The 17,194-nt window shown below is 48.6% G+C and overlaps 1 protein-coding gene across 1 annotated transcript in view; it reads left to right on the forward strand.

Annotated features, from left to right (window-relative positions):
- The window catches only part of BCO1 (beta-carotene oxygenase 1), a 38,300-nt gene extending 22,319 nt beyond the window's left edge, over positions 1-15,981 (forward strand). The window contains exons 7-11 of the mRNA XM_060084385.1: positions 212-469; positions 8,417-8,522; positions 12,020-12,114; positions 13,681-13,792; positions 15,752-15,981. Coding sequence (XP_059940368.1) covers positions 212-469; positions 8,417-8,522; positions 12,020-12,114; positions 13,681-13,792; positions 15,752-15,981 — 801 coding nt within the window. The remainder of the gene's footprint in view (positions 1-211; positions 470-8,416; positions 8,523-12,019; positions 12,115-13,680; positions 13,793-15,751) is intronic.
- Positions 15,982-17,194: the final 1,213 nt, after the last annotated feature.

Here is a 17,194-nt window from a genome sequence, read left to right on the forward strand (position 1 = left end):
TGGTGAGGGAGGGGCCCTGGCAGCAAAACTCCCCTCCTCCCTCAGCACTTCTGCATGTGTCTGGAGGTGGTACAGAGAGGCTCATAAAGGGGAGGGAATGCTTCAGGGTCACTAGCAAGTGGATGGCAGGGCTGGGTCTTGTCCCCTGCCTGATGCCACTGTGTTGGGCCTGCAGAGGAAGAGCTGACCACTGATGTGCATCTCCTTTCAGACTTACATTCACATCATTGACCAAAGGACGAGGAAGCCCGTGCTGACCAAATTTTACACGGACCCCATGGTGGTGTTTCATCACGTCAACGCCTACGAAGAGGATGGCTGCCTTCTGTTCGACGTCATTGCCTACGAGGACAGCAGCCTTTACCAGCCCTTCTACTTGGCCAGCCTGAACAAGGACTTTGAGGAGAACTCCAGGCTCACCTCCATCCCAGCCCTCAAGAGGTTCGCAGTGCCCCTCCACGTGGACAAGGTAATGGCTTGAGTCCTGGGAGATGTGAGCCCACTCAGGAAGTGACTTTGGCTCTAATTTCGTTAATATTGAAATTCAAAATGAGCTGTTCTTTTCTTTTTTTGGCTGCGTTGGGTCTTCGTTGCTACGCGCGGGCTTTCTCTAATTAACGCGAGCAGGGGCTACTCCTCATCGCGGTGCATGAGCTGCTCATTGCGGTGGCTTCTCTTGTTGCAGAGCATGGGCTCTGGGCACACGGGCTTCAGTAGTTGTGGCATGTGGGCTCAGTAGTTGTGGCTCGTGGGCTCTAGAGTGCAGGCTCAGTAGTTGTGGCGCATGGGCTTAGTTGCTCCGTGGCATGTGGGATCTTCCTGGACCAGGGCTCGAACCCTCGTCCCCTGCATTGGCAGGCAGATTCTTAACCACTGTGCCACCAGGGAAGTCCTCAAATGAGCTGTTCTTAAAGAAAGACAGAAAATGCTTTCATTATTTTCCCAAATATGGTATATATTCAAGGTAGAAACTTTAGAAAATATAGATTAAGTTAAAAGGAAAAAAAATTACCATAAACCCATTGTGGATATATTTGTATTGCCTCCCAAGTCTCTCTCTATATATAGATAAATAGATAGATAAGCAAGTAGACAGAAAGATATACATACACAATATATATTGATATGTATATAATATATTTACATATTGTATATATATCTCAAAGCTGTTCAAAATTATGTACAGTATAATTTTCTTTTCTAAAATTAATATTTAACATATAAATACGTATTTCCTAATTTTGGAGAAGAAAATTATACTGTACACAATTTTTAACAGCTTTAATGAAACATAATTCACATACCATACTATTCACCCATTTTCACTCATTTAAAGTGTACAATTTGGCGCTTCCCTGGTGGCGCAGTGGTTAAGAATCCGCCTGCCAATGCAGGGGACGAGGGTTCGAGCCCTGGTCCCGGAAGATCCCACATGCGGAGGAGCAACTAAGCCCATGAGCCACAACTACTGAACCCACACACCTAGAGCCCGTGCTCCGCAACAAGAGAAGCCACCACAATGAGAAGCCCGCGCACCACAACGAAGAGTAGCCCCTGCTCGCCGTAACTAGACAAACCCCGCACGCAGCAACAAAGACCCAACGCAGCCAAAAATAAATAAATAAAATAAATAAATTTTAAAAATTAGGTGTACAATTTGGGACTTCCCTGGCCGTCCAGTGGTTAAGACTTCGCCTTCCAATGCAGGGGGTGAGAGTTCAATCCCCAGTCAGGGAGCTAAGGTCCCACATGCCCTGCGGGCCAAAAAACCAAAACATAAAATAGAAGCAACATTGTAACAAGCTAAATAAAGACTTTAAAAATGGTCAACATTAAAAAAAAAATCTTAGAAAAAAACAGTGTTCAATTCAATGGCTTTTAGCATATTCACAGAGTTGAATGTACCACCATCAGCACAATCAATTTTAAAACATTTTCATTTCCCCAAAAGACACCTTGTACCCTTTAACCATCAACCCCCCAACCCCACCATCCCCCCCAGCCCCAGGTAACCACTAATCTACTTTCTATCTCTGTGTATTTGCCTATTCTAGATATCTCATATAAATGGAATCATACAGTATGTAGTCTTTCGTGGCTGGCCTCTTTCACGAAGCATGTTTTCACAGTTCATCAGTGTTGTAGCACATATCAGGACCTCATTTTTTTCATGGCTGAATATGTACATACTATTTTGTATACTGCTATACATACTATTTCCACCTACTTGTATATGTAGACATCTCTCCATGACATTGAATATTCTTCTATGACATCATTTTAAATATTGGCCTGACAGTCCATGGTGGGGATTCATCACCAGTTGCTTACCCGTCTCCCTGATGTTGAACAGTCCTGTTCTTACGTTAAAAATGACTCCTGGGCCAGACGTTATCCTTAATTAGGCTGATGCTGCCAGGGCTCTGGGTTTGGTTTTAAAGGCTACAGAGGCTTCTGGCTCCAGAACTTCCTGACTTCATGACTTAATTAATTTAAATGAATCCAAATTCAATTCAGTTCAGTTTTGATGGCTCATCCTTACTCAATGCACTCTATGTGCCAGGTACTTTGCTAAGCATTGTATTTTCCTTACCTAACTTAATGATCAAAACAATCTATGGGAGAGATCCTCAGGTTAGCCTCATTTTACAGAGAGGTTAAGGAATGTGCCCAAGGTCACACAGCCCAGTGGCAGAGCCAAGATTGGCTCTAAACCCTTCCTTGGAGCTGGTAAGGGGTATAACTCTGCTGATCTCCCGAGCAGGCCTAACTCCTGGAAAGAGTCCCAGAGGGTCACCCTGACCTCTCTCAGGGCCCTGCATGCCTAGGGAACAGAAGACACTCCTACAAGCCCAGGGAGGCTTCTCCCACCCTCCAGGCTCCTCCATGCAGGAGTTCAGGCACCTCCCAACCAGTGGGCGGAAGACCCGCATCTGAACCCAGCTTTGTCCAACTCCAGAGGTGGGTCCTTTCTCTTCTCTCCAGCATTTCCCCATCTGCAGGCATTTGTGTATCTCTGTCATGATTTTCACCGTATTTCCTATCACCTCTATTAAATTAACATTTACAAAATCATGTTTTCATTTAAATCAACTCACTCTTCCCTTAACTCACTTGGAAGGAAACCTATCACGACCCAGTGGAAAGGCAGCATTGCGCGCTGCAGATGGAAGAGCTGATGAGCGTGAAGGGCTGGTAATAAAGCACAGGTCCTAAGCTCTAGCCTGATGCTGTTGCTCTTGCCAAGACCTGATCTCTTCCTTAAAGAGAACTTGGAAAAGTATTAGGTGTCAAAGACATAGTGGCACTTAACTGAGACTCTCGCCTTGACCCAGTTGGAAAGATTGGAAGAGAAAAAGGGATTAACTTTCTCCCCATGTGATTCAGGGCTATTGAATGAACGGCCGTGTCCCACAAAATCATCATCTGAGCCGCTGGCCTCTGTGCCCGTCACTCTGGTAAGTTCCATAGTGCAGCGCTTGGGGTGTCTCCTGGCTCCAGGATGCAATGGGGGGGTGTCAGAAAGCACACAGGTGGCAAATCCTGAGGCCTGCCCACCTCCACCACACCTCCCACCCCACCCCCACCTTGTGGAGGCCTCAGCCTGTGGATGATACCCAGAGAGGAAACACTCCCTTCCGCTGCCCACACACTGCAGGATTTTATAACCTTTTATCAAGCTCTAGAAATGATTTGCTTCCTTGGAACCAAGCTAAGAAGTTTAGCACGTGTATTTTAAAAAGGCACTGCGTGAGCCATCTACAAAGAAGAGCGAGCGCTGGGAAGGGTAGCTCCAGCCACGCTTTTTTTTTTTTTCTTTTTGCAGTATGTGGGCCTCTCACTGTTGCGGCCTCTCCCGTTGTGGAGCACAGGCTCCGGATGCGCAGGCCCAGCGGCCATGGCTCACGGGCCCAGCCGCTCCGCGGCATATGGGATCCTCCCAGACCGGGTCACGAACCCGTATCCCCTGCATCGGCAGGCGGACTCTCAACCACTGCGCCACCAGGGAGGCCCCAGCCACGCTTTTTAATTGCTGTTTATTGTCCCTTAAAAATGTCTCCTTGCTTCACTTTCAAGTCGCCCCACCTGCGTGTTGAAAGGGGAAAGTCGAGCTATAGACATGGCCTATGTGTCCAGATCCGGCGGCTCTGATTCCACCCCGTCCAAAAGCATATTAGGGAAGGGCCTTAGGGGATGCTGCCCTTTCTCAAATGCCCTTCAGTCTGGGGCCTTTGCACGTCGCTGTCCCTCTGCCTGCAACCCTGTCCTCTTCCCGTGAGACCTCTGCTCCTGTCCCGGCTGCAGGTTGGACTTACCTGGGGGCTCTGCCAGCCCAGTGAAGCCACAACCTCCAGAGGATTCTAATCCCTGCCCGTCCTTCAGGTCTGGCATCCTGACTCCCTCAGTGGGTTTGTATATTCTAATGGCACCTGTAGCTCTTTGCTCACCTTGATGGCAGGTATAATGAGCTTCCTGTTAAAGCTCCCAGAGGGCTGGGACTCCTGGTCTTGTCAGCAGTTTATCCTGTGAGCCCATCACAGGGTCTGGTACTCAGAGGGTTCTCATTAAGCTCTTAGATATTTTAAATAAATGAATGAACGATGAATGAATGAAAAAAGTGAAGCAAGGTCTCTAAAAGGGCACAAGGTCTTCCTTTAGCGCTTGGAACATTTCCCAAGTGGAAAGTGCCTTCCACATAGAATGGGCTATACTGAAGTGTGTTCAAAAGTCTGGGGCCTCCCAGCTGCCCCAGCTTCTCTGGCGTTTGGGCCAGCTGGGGTCAAAGGAAGGAGGGGCCCACTGACACCCTCTGCCTGTTTGTGTAGGGTGGTTCGGGGGTTGTTTAAGGTGGGGCTGGGCCCCAAGGGGTGTGGGCGGTGCCAACAGTCCCTGCCAGCCACCCTGCCCTCATCCTGCAGGGCTCCAGGAAGGGGCGGGGCTGGCATCTTGGAGCTAGACGGGGTGGTTCCAACTCCTGGCTCAGTAGATTTGGTTTTTGTCTTGTTTTCAAATGCAAAAATGAAGACCCAATAATAAGAGAAGCCACCATTTCTCGAGAGCTCACTCTGTGCCCGGCCCTGTGTCAGATGGCTTTTCTGCTCTTAGACCCAGGCCAGAGGGGCCCCCTGCTCTGGCCTTTCTCCGTCAGTGTCCCTTCACTGGGTGAGGAATTCACAGGGCCACAGGGTGCCCACCCAGAGGGGCACCCTTCTGACCCCAACTGTGACCTGGGATCCCTGAATTCCCTGCAAAAATGACCCAAGCCAGCCTGCAGCAGCTGCCTCTGTCCTCCTAAGGGCGGGCTGTGCTGCTGGATGCAGCCCTCAGACCCACCAGGGAGGCCAGGGCTGGCTGGGGCTTCCATGCAGTGGCAAGAAAAGGAGGAGGGAAGCCCAGGCCCAGAGGTCAGCCTTCACTCGGCCACCTGCTTCTAGCTCAGAATGCCAAGGAGTCCTGGAATTCTGAATTCACATGCATCCTTCCAGACCAGCACTGGGCACTAGAACCTGCTGCAATGAAGGAATATTCTCTGTCCAAGCAGTAGCAGCCAGATATCTAGGCTACTGAAATGTGGCCAGTGCAGCCGAGGAAGGGAATTTTAAATTTCATTTAATTTAAATTTAAATAGCTATGCATGGCTGGTGGTGGTTGCCGTATCAGACAGCACAGCTCCACAACATTATGAAGCCCTGTGCATAAAGGAAGGCGGGAGAGAACGGTATTTTACTTAACAATTTGCTATATGTGGACATAGGTTTGGTGGGCCTCTGTTCTCATTCCTGGGTCCTGAACATTTTTGGCCCTGTGAAATGCTCCGCGTGCTTCTCACCGAATCTGTATGACAGTCCTTGGGGTTATTTATCATCCCCATGACTGTAGATGAGAGAGACAGTAACTTGCCCAACATGGCAGAATCATCCAGAGGATTTGAGTTGGGATTTGAATGCATGTCTGTCTGGCTCCAAATTACTGACTACAATGGTCTGGCCCTGGATCAGGTGTTTTCATAAGCATTATTTAATTTAATCCTAACCACAATCCCCAGACGCAGGTCAAAGGGACCTTCGCTTGTACTCACCACCCGTCCAAAAGTTACAGGTTGCCCCCCTTTATACAAACGAGGAAGCAGGCTCAAGTTCATGTAGAAAGCTCTACAGTCATACTTCACACCCAAGGCTGCCAAGCTCCAAAGCCAGTGTTTTGCGGGATTATTGAGATTACTGCTTCTCATGGGAGTTCCCTCGAGTTGAGGAATTTCAAAGCCAGACTGCAGGATTTCATTGAATTCTGGCTGGAAAGTGATTTCTTGCCAAAGTTGAGCACACTGGCCATAGAAAGCTGCCAAGTCATGTTCTTACTGCTGTGTGTGGAAAAATTCACAGTTTATGCCTCAACCAGTCTGACCAGTTTCATGCTGCAGCTAGAAAACATCTCTGCAGACTGACTCCCTGAGAATCAAGCCCGGGACATGCACAAGAGGCCTGTGGCTGCCTCTTGACTAGCAAGGCACAGGGCAGGGCCTCTCACATGTGGGGCTGCACATACAGGTGAAGGCAAACAGAGCTTCTGCTTCCAAGTCACCCGATGTGCTAGGCGCTAGACGACCTTTTCACGCTCTTCGTTTGATTTTTACAGCCACCTGCAAAGCACATGTTCTGCCCCTTAAGAGTTGAAGGAAAAGCTCATTGAGTCATGCATTTGCTCATTCCTTCAGCAGTTACTTCCTGGGAGCTGACTATGTGCCATGCACTGAATAAAATCTGATCACTGTCTTCACAGGGAAGACAGCATGAAAGAAGGAAGCAGGTCCCTAAAGGAGATAATTACAGCTTGGGACACATGTCTTGGAGACACTGCAGACTAACTTGTCAGGGAAAGGGATGTTTGAGCCGAAAACTATGGGATGGGAACCGGCCAGCCTCAGGGGCTTTGCTTTGCCTGCTGCCTGCAGTGCTTTTGCTTCTGAGCAGAAGAATCTCAGTGCGAAGCTCTGGGCCCAGCCTCTGCTCCCCTCTGCGTGACCTTGGGCAAGCCACTTTCCTTCCCTGGGCCTCAGTTTCCTCTCCTGTTAATTGGGATCGCCCTGAACAAATCTCAGAGGGGCCCTACGGTTCAGCTTCTAGGATGCAGTAAATTTCCCACCTTCTCAGCAAAAAGCGGCTATTGTTCAAATAGGTTTGTTTTCATTATAAAAGCTTATTTTGGAAAGTTTGGAAAGTAGAGAAAAGTTTAAATGAGAAGTCAGACATGACCATACTTCTCCTCCTGTAACTCCGTGAATGCAGAGATCTGTGGTCTTGTTCCTCCTTCTCCCCCAGTGGCTAACCTGAACTCACCCCCAGGGGTAGTGGCAGTAGTAGTAGTAGTAAAAATGATGATAATAATAATACGATTATGTTATCAATAGCGGTTAACATTTATCCAGCATTTACCGCTAACCAGGCCCTCTTATAAACCAACCGCATGGGTTATTTTATTTAATCTGCATAATAACTCGGAGACGCACATACTCTTTATACGATGCTTGTGCTATACCTCATTATACAGATGGGGAAACTGAACTTCAGAGACACCAGGTAAGTTGTTCAAGGTCCCACAGAGAGTATGTGGGGACACAGGGAGTAGTAGATGCTCAACAGATATTTAATTAATTGTGTTCAGTCTCTCTCCTGGGTTACAACGATGCTGGTAAAGTACTGAGCAAAGTCTGATGGTCACCTGAGACCAAGAGATGTCCTTGATAGATATTTTTTCTCCCAAGTAATTTTTATTGCGTGTTTGTTTTCTTTTCAACAGGGGTACCTTTTCATAGGAGAAAATACTGAAAATCTAGAAAAGCCTAGAAAAAGAAATGAAAGTCTCCATAATCCCATTCCCTGCTATATTGTTACTATTTGGTATTTCTCCCAGGCTGTTTTCAATGTCATTTCTTTTTCTTTTTCTTTGTTTAACATGGTTGAGCTCAGGCTGTGTATGCAGTTTACTCTGCTGCTTTTTTCACTCAGTATTCTATCATGAGCATTTCACACGTTATTATGAACTCTTTATAAACACCTTTTGAATGACTGATGCAGCCTTTTATAGGTGAATCATCCAGTATTTAAAAAGCGAGAACTTATAAGTACACTAATTCACCTGTGAGGGATCAGGCAGCCCAGAGTAGAAGAAAAGATCCAGGGTTTTTAGGGCCCCCCTTCTACCGCCCTCCAGCTTTGCCCTCTTTGGGGAGTTACTTCCAGCCCCCAGTTCTCATTTCTAACTGAAAATACCAATCCTATAATAGCTGCTTCCGGTGGTTAATGTGAGGCCAGAACAAGGTGACAGACACTAAAGCATTTTTTAACATGTGCACAGTAAAACAAATATTTGGTCTGGATACCAAGTTTTTATTTTTCTGGAAAACCGATTCTTTCAGAATGCAGAGGCGGGCTCCAATTTAATCAAACTGTCATCTACAACAGCAAGAGCCCTGAAGGAAAAAGAGGACCAAGTCTACTGCCAGCCGGAGTTGCTTTATGAAGGTAAAATGCATCCTCTCTCCTGTGTTTAGGGAGGGGCTGAATGTCTTCTTTATGTGATACCTCTTCCTGATGCAGAAGAGATGTGCGTTGACAAGGGACTGAGAGGAAGGCTGTTGGGACGCCCAGGGGAAGGCATTTGGGGACACTTCTCTTTCATGTATCTTCATACCCCTCCCAGGGAGGTACTTGGGTTTTCGTTGGACGCAGGGACTTTCACAGCTAGCCTTTCAAATGCTTCTGTGTTTTTTTTTTTTTTTTTTGCTTTCTTTTTAAAAGTTTATTTTATTTTTTTGAATTTAAATGTTTTATGCAGTTTTTAAAGGTTACTTTCCATTTACAGTTATTACAAAGTATTGGTTGTATTTCCTGTGTTGTACAATACATCCTTGAGCCTGTTTTATACCCAATAGTTAGTACCTCCCTCTCTCCCACCCCTATATCGCCCCCCTCAACTGGTAGCCACTAGTTCGTTCTCTGTATCAAATGCTGCTGTGTATTGAACGCTGACTTATTGAAAGGCATGGCATGTGCAGATTTCTACCTGTGCACACTCAGAACACCCTGCAGAATCGGTGCTATCAGCCCCATTTGCCAGAGGAGAAAATTGGGCCTCAGAAAGCCCGAGCTACACCCAGAACATAAACCCCCTCAGAGAGAAGCACCCACCAGAGCAGGGCGTCCCAATGTGGGCACTGCTGATACCGGGGCCGGGTCATTCTTTGCGGTGAGGGCGGCCCTGGGCATTGGAGGATGTTGAGCAGCGTCCCTGGCCTCCAACCTGATTGAGAACCACTGCCTTAGTATAGAAGCCCGTGGGGTGGGGACCGTGTTTGTGTGCTCAGTGTTGTCACCGACACGTGACAGAAGTCTGGCTTAGAGCAGGGTGTGCTCAGTACTGCGGCGTGGAATGAACAGGCCTGCCCAGAACAGGGCTGGGGAGCGGCGGGCGGGGCTCTAGGCTGGGAGCCCAGCTCCCCATATCGCTGCCCCACGCCAGGGCCAGGCGTCTGGAAGGACAGTCCTGGGGACTCTGCTAGGACGACCTCAGATATGCCCACTAAGAACCACATCTACACATGGCAGCCCATGGATCCCATAATGGGTTCTGTGTGGTGCCCCAGCCCCTCAGAGTCTTTGGAAATGAATATAGACATGTTCGTCCCCATTCTTGTTTTGTTTTGTTTGTTTTTCTTTTTTGCGGTACGCGGGCCTCTCACTGTTGTGGCTTCTCCCGTTGCGGAGCACAGGCTCCGGACGCGCAGGCTCAGCGGCCATGGCTCACAGGCCCAGCCGCTCCGCGGCATGTGGGATCTTCCAGGACCAGGGCACGAACCCGTGTCCCCTGCATCGGCAGGCGGACTCTCAACCACTGCGCCACCAGGGAAGCCCCGTCCCCATTCTTAAGGCATCAACTTCCACCTCTGCTCACCTGTCACTCACATGGGCAGATGGAGGAGTAAAACACTACGGTCGTTTTATTTCTGGGAAGGGAATTCTTGTTTATCGTAGCAACCTTGGGCAGCGCTGAAAAGCATGACCGGAGACAAATCCTTCATAATCCCTCCACCTGTGACGGCCGTTTGGAAACATCCACGCAGTCTTTCCATCACGTAGGCGTTGCTTGGTGCATGCCAGGCCCTCTTCTAGGGGCTCCCCAACTTCCCATCCTTTCCTCCCCAGTCTCATCCTGTTCTTATCACATTAGGTGAGTCCATGCATGTAAGGGGCTTAGCTGAGGGCCTGGCCCGCAGTGAGGGTCCAGCTAAAAGCAGCCGTGATTAGAACACCTCTAAGAGGCAGGGGCTGCCATGTACTGTTCATGCGTTAGAACCGAGGACAGCAGAGCTGAGAATAATTCGATAACTTGCCTGAAGTTGGGCAGCAGAGCCAGCATCTGAACCCAGGCTTCATTGACTCGAAAAACTCTTAACCTCTGCATTTATGGTTATACAAAATGCATACCATACCATCTAGAATGTTCTGAAATGGCTTCTTCCACTTAATGAACGTAGCCTGGGAGTTTTCCCACATCCCAAAGATTCTTCAAGAGTATGGCTTTAATAGCTGGACAGAATTCACAGGGATGAAACACATTATACTTAACCATGGGCATATAGCTGGTCATTTACAGGGTGGAGGAAAGGGGTGTTCCAGACCAGGTTCAAGGGACCCAGGAGCATCACAGGGAGTCTCAGACCTACTCTGGGACCAACAGTGGGCATCTTTTTCCTGAGTTGAGTGTGTGGGTGGCCCCTCGTCCTCATGTTCGTCTTGACCTGTCTCTTGGGAATTTCGTGATGACTCGCCTGTGGGATTGGACGTCCTCCCTTCCTAGTGCTCCACCCCACATCCCTCCCCACTGAGCCCGATAACCATTTATGCCCTGGGTCCTCTTCAGGAGGCTTGTATGTGGCAGATGTTTCCATCTCTGCTTCTTCTTTCCTTGGACATTATATTTTCACCAGCAGTTGGATCCAACTATCTGCAATATTTCATAAGAGGGACTTTCATTTCAATATTCAGACTTAGAAACTTAATTTGACACAACAAGCATATATAAATATATATGCATGGGCATGGACACATTTTTAAGGCTTTTTGGATTATAAAAGTAATAGGTATAATGAAAATTTCACACAATGAGAAACTTAGAATGGACAGTACAAACTATAAAGCACCATGAGGAAGTTATCACCCCAGCAATGCTTCCAAACTTTTTCTCTTCATTTATAACACAGTGGAGATAATTCCATAAGCAGCCTTTTACATTTAATCTTATGATGTAGACATTTCCCCATGTTATTAAAATTCTTTGTAAATGTTACTTTTGTATAATGTTATTATATGATTTCACCAGATTTATTTAAATATTCCCCACTGATGCTCCTTCCACGGCTTCAGAAGTTTCTATTCACACCCACACATGTGCACGCACACACTTTTTTAAAAAAGAGCTTTAAAAAATTGCAGTAGCCTCTGATTTTAATCATGCAGTTTTCTTTGATTTCTATCTTGGATAATTAAAGATGTTTATACACTTAAAAACCCAGGTCTGGGCTTCCCTGGTGGCGCAGTGGTTGAGAGTCCGCCTGCCGATGCAGGGGACGTAGGTTCATGCCCCGGTCCGGGAAGATCCCACATGTCACGGAGCGGCTGGGCCCATGAGTCATGGCCGCTGAGCCTGCGCGTCCGGAGCCTGTGCTCCACAACGGGAGAGGCCACAACAGTGAGAGGCCCGCGTACCGCAAAAAAAAAAAACCCAGGTCTATCTTACCTTGCTCTTAATGGAGCTCCTAATGGAGCTGGGGTAGTTATCAGGAGTTCCCTCCTCCTGCCCTATGATCACTCTTGATCCAATCCAGGGCCTGAATCAGGTTCAGGGATCCTGGCTTGGGAACCATTTTTGTGAAAAGGATGCCCAGCCTGGATGCCACAAAAGACAGGTGGTCCCCGCTCTCAGTGAAGGGGCCTTTGTCAGCTGTGTCATTTCTCTCTAGCCTTAGAGCTGCCTCGGATCAATTATGCTCACAACGGGAAGCGATATCGCTATGTCTTTGCGGCTGAAGTCCAGTGGAGCCCCATCCCAACCAAGGTACTAATGCTTGGGAGATGGCAGCCTGTAACCATCATGTCTGTCTGCAAAGCTGAGTTCCCAGGTTCTCAGGGAGGTCGGAACCGAGGTCCCCTCGGGGTGGGGGTAAGTCAGAAAGTGACGTCAGCTTGGGACAAAATACACTGGAAGCAACGATGGACCATCCAGGGGAGAGAATTGCACCTTATGGGCTGTCGCTCAGGAGGGATGTGGTGGCTGGAGTTTATCCATTGATTTCTTTTTTGGATGCATGTTTACTGAGCACCAGCTATGTGCTACAATGTGGTAGGCACCGAGGAAAAGGAAGTGAACAGGGAGATCCCAGTTCCTGCCCTCAAGGAACTCACTGTCTCAAGCAGAGAGGGTAGAGCTGAAACTAGGAGGATTTACATTTTTTTTATTAACTTATTTTTTTTAATATTTATTTATTTGGTTGCACTGGGTCTTAGTTGCGGCAGGTGGGCTCCTTAGTTGCATCTCACGGGCTCCTTAATTGTGACATGCAAACTCTTAGTTGTAGCATGCATGTGGGATCTAGTTCCCTGACCAGGGATCGAACCCAGGCCCTCTGCATTGGGGGCGCGGAGTCTTATCCATTGCGCCACCTGGGAAGTCCCTATTAACTTATTTTTAAATTGAAGTATAGTTGATTTACAATATCTTGTGAGTTTCAGGTGTACAGCATAGCGATTCATATTTTGGTTTTTAAACTGCTATTTGTTTGAACACTTGCTGTTTCCCAGGGACCATGCTGAGTGCTGTACAGACATCAGTTTTCCTTAGTAGCTTCAGTTTTTAGTAATAAAATGGAAAATCTTTTTATTTATTTATTTATTTATTTATTTTTGCGGTACGCGGGCCTCTCACTGTTGTGGCCTCTCCCATTGCGGAGCACAGGCTCCGGACGCGCAGGCTCAGCGGCCATGGCTCATGGGCCCAGCCGCTCCGTGGCATGTGGGATCTTCCCAGACCAGGGCACAAACCCGTGTCCCCTGCATCAGCAGGCGGACTCTCAACCACTGCGCCACCAGGGAAGCCCTCTTTATTTTTTTTTAAAATGTAAGCAGTGCAGAAATGTACAAAGCAAAAAATTAAGGTTCCCCCCCACACATACACACACCCCGAGTCACTCCCCACTAATCCCACACCCTCAGGGGAAAGAGGCCTATTAGAGATTGAGAGAAGGCCATGGACTCACACTTTTAAAACAACAAAGGAATCATATTATACTTTAAAGGTTTGCGTTGAATACTTTAGTTTATCTAATGTGTATAAAAATTGCAGTATAGTGCCAAGTACCAGATAAATCCAAGGATTTTATTTCTGAAAGAATTCAGTGTGTACTGTCAGCTCTGCAGTGGCAGGAGGACCTTTGCTTCAAGTTGGAGAAGGAAGCAAGCTGCTTTCGTTTCTGTTGTTACTCTGACCAGAGGCAGATGCCATTTGGGGTCTACGTTCGCCAGAGTCCACTCCCCTCTCTCTGGGGCCTTGATGCCTTCCTATTCGCAGGGAATAAGCACGCTCTCCAACCACTCATTCCCATGTTTCTCCCCTTTGGATGCGCAGATAATAAAATACGACATTCTCATGAAGTCATCCTTGAAGTGGGGAGAGGTGCACTGCTGGCCGGCGGAGCCGGTGTTCGTGCCCACACCGGGCGCCGAGGACGAGGATCACGGTAAGGCTCCAGGAAGGGTAGCCCACTTGCTGCACTGTGCTTGTGACCACCCCTCAAACAGACATCGTTTAGGGGCAGTGACCGCCCTCCATCGCACAGCTGGTGGAGTCATGCTTTGAAGCCCAGGTGTGTCTGAGTCCAAAGCTGTGGGATGAGGGAGTCCCCCAGCCCATCCCCACTTCTGACACCAGCTGCAAGTTCGGGGGTCCCCAAGACCACCCTCAGTTTCAAGAGAAGAGCTCACAGAACACACCGAAAGCTGTTGTACTCATGGTTATGGTTTATCTCGGCAAAAGGGTGCAGATTGAAAGAGAAAAGGCGCGTGGGGCAGGATCCAGGAGAGTCCTGTGCTTGGGGTTCCCGCTGGTCCTCTCCTGTGGGGGTTAGGACCACGCCAACTTCCCCAGCGATGTCCACAGAGTGTGGCCAGCCAGGGAAGCTCTCCAAGCCCTGTGTCGGAGCCCGTGTGGGGCGTGGTCATGCGGACATGGTGACCTCCAGTCTTCGGCCCCTCTGGAGGTTGAGCCGATACCTGTGGCCCAGGCGTCCCCCTAAATCACTTTGCGAGGATGGGTTATATGCAGTGGCCCCAGGTAAACAAAGGCACTCTCATCAGACCGTCAGTCCAAGGGCTTAGAGGTCACCTCCCAGGAGCAGGAGGTCAGACCTCCCTTCCGGGGTGATTAAATTGTTTGCGACACAAAGGCCACTTCCTTTCCACAGAGCAGCACTACCCTTGCCCAGAGTATAGAATCTTGGTTTTTAAATCCATTGCAATGGCTGGGTCTGAATTTGTAACTCCTCTAAGCATGTAAGTTTTCCGTGGAGCACCTAGAAATGCTTGTGGCCCTCCTCTCTTGTCCAGGTTTCCACCTGACCAAATGGTCCTTTCCCTCTTTGATTCTGCCTTTGCCCCAGAAATGCCCTGCCGACCCCCTAGGGATGCTAAGGAGGATACTAGAAGCCTGGGTGGGGCTGCCCACGCCTATGGGGAAGGGCAGGCTGCCCCGCTGAGCCTGCCAGCTGCTTCCCTCAGCTGAGAAGGGAGTGGTTTTCTCCCTGGGTCTTCCTATCGACCTGCACTGCACGGCACGCCAGGTAAGGGACCCCGTGTCACTGTCACCTCCAAGGTGGGGGATGGTTGGTGCCACCTCCTGCTAAGGCTGGCCTCCCCCTGGGCTGGGCAGGTGCGTCCTGCACAATCTCTTGTGGGCAGGGAGCAACCTGGTCTTCATTCCACCAAAGGAGAGGCTCAGAGAGTGAGGTAACTTAGGCACGGTCTGTCACATGCCCAGTGCATACAGAGGAGGGTTGAATTCAAGCTGATCTGACCTCAGCTGCCCTCAGCCACTCTGAAACCCGGGAGGCCTTGGGAAGAATCACAGATATTTGCTGGAAGTTCATGGGCACTACTTCATTTAGCCCTCTGTCCCTTGAGAGTGGGTATTCAGAATATTCCCATTTTACAGAGGGGAAAGCTGCACATGCATGAGACGAATTGGACTCATTCAAATGTCATTTGAGTGCAACTGGTCCGGGTTTAGCCGAGTGACGGATATTAGCCTAAGTGCAGCATCAAAGCTGATTCTCTATAACTGCAGTTTCTAAATAGTAGGAATATAGCCATTCTTCAGTGCATGTAATGATTTACAAAGTGCTTTCATAACTGACCGTGCAAGATCCTCTCAGCAACCCTCTGAGGGTGGGGAGGATTATCCCCACTCTACAGATGAAGAGACTGAGGCTCAGAAAGGTGAGGGGACCGGTTCAGCCAAGCCTTCTGATTTCCCTGGCCTTTCCCTTCTGCTCCCACAGAATATCAAATTCGCTTCCCTTCTGTTTTGATTAGATAACTTACATTCAAAGGACAGGGAGATAGAGCTGAGAAACTTATCCCCCCCAGCTGGACCAGGTTCAAGGCTGCACTTTAACAAAGTGTCTCTTTTTGTTTCCCCAAAGGGATTATCTTATCAGCCATTGTCTCTACCGATCCCCAGAAGCTGCCTTTTCTGCTGGTTCTGGATGCCAAAACTTTTACAGAATTGGCTCGTGCCTCCGTTGATGTAGAGATGCACCTGGATCTCCACGGGCTGTTCATCCCAGGTGCCGACTGGGATGCAGGGAAGCAGGCCCCTTCCCGGGAGGAGCGGGACAGGGCTGCTGAGCGCCGTGTGGCCCCAAGGACCTGACAGGGTGGGGGCCTGGGCCCTGGAGAACGGCTCCACCAGACTCAAGGGTGGTCCCTCCCTGGGTGGGGGGCAGGGGGGCCCTTCATTTTATTTTGCACTTATTCTTTCCATGGTTGCTTTGAGACAAAGTTATGGAAAGAGAGCTTTTATCAGTATCTTTTCTTTCATTTCATTTTGGCCATAAGAACCTTGTTGGAAAGTTGATCAAATATTTACTGATTAGTTCTAGTACTTCTAAAAGCCCCTTTCCTTTAGTATAAAGACCGTGGCCATGAATCAGCAATTGTATTAAGGCACATAATCATTGCTCCTAGAATGGGCAGCCACTGACCCACTGGAGAAGAGACACAGAAATATTTATCGTTGCTCCTCCCTCCCCAGCTTTCTTTCCCTTCCCTCTCTCCCTTCTTTCCCGTGGACCACATCGTGAGTTCTAGTTTTCTCAACCCTGTGCTGTTAGTAGACTACGTGGCCCAGAAGGCGTGTACTTTGTGGTCATTCCATGCAAGGCGTGCCATAGTATAAAATAATAAAACTTTAAAGCCTTTTCAGACCTTATTTTAATTTTACATGGCTTCTTTCCTCTGAAGATCTTCTAAGGCAGTAAAACAGAGGGGCAGAGCTAGACGGTTCATAGTCCGCCAGGTGCCTCATTGTACACCCAGTGGGACAGCAGACTGGTGTGGGCGTCCCCCACTGCAGGAGGGTATGGAGGGGCTGGAATCCAGGATTGAGTCCTGTCTTGCCTGATGCTGAGAACCAGGGTGGCAAGGCGTGCCAGAACCAAACAGGAAAGGGGGTCCCGTCAGCAGAATTCCTTGGAGATTCATCCAAGTTGTTGTTGTTGTTTTGCTTTCCTTTTTATTTATTTGGCTGCATCAGATCTTAGTTGCGGCTCCCGGGCTTCTCTCTAGTTGTGGTGCACAGGCTCCAGAGCACGTGATCTTAATTGCCCCGTGGCATGTGGGGTCTTAGTTCCCCGACCAGGGATCGAACCCCCATCCCCTGCACTGGAAGGCGGATTCTTAACCACTGGACCACCAGGGAAGTGCTATCCAAGTTGCTGTTTGTTTTCATCCAAGTTGTCCTGTGTTGGGTATGTTTTATTCACTACTCTATCCTCTAGAACACTGCCTGGTAGATGCAGGCTCTACCAACAAATTAACTATTTGTTGAACAAATGAATTCCACCAACAAAGAAATCCAACTCCAT

The sequence above is a fragment of the Mesoplodon densirostris genome, chromosome 19 (genome assembly GCF_025265405.1).
Source record: "Mesoplodon densirostris isolate mMesDen1 chromosome 19, mMesDen1 primary haplotype, whole genome shotgun sequence".
NCBI classification, from domain to species: domain Eukaryota; kingdom Metazoa; phylum Chordata; class Mammalia; order Artiodactyla; family Ziphiidae; genus Mesoplodon; species Mesoplodon densirostris.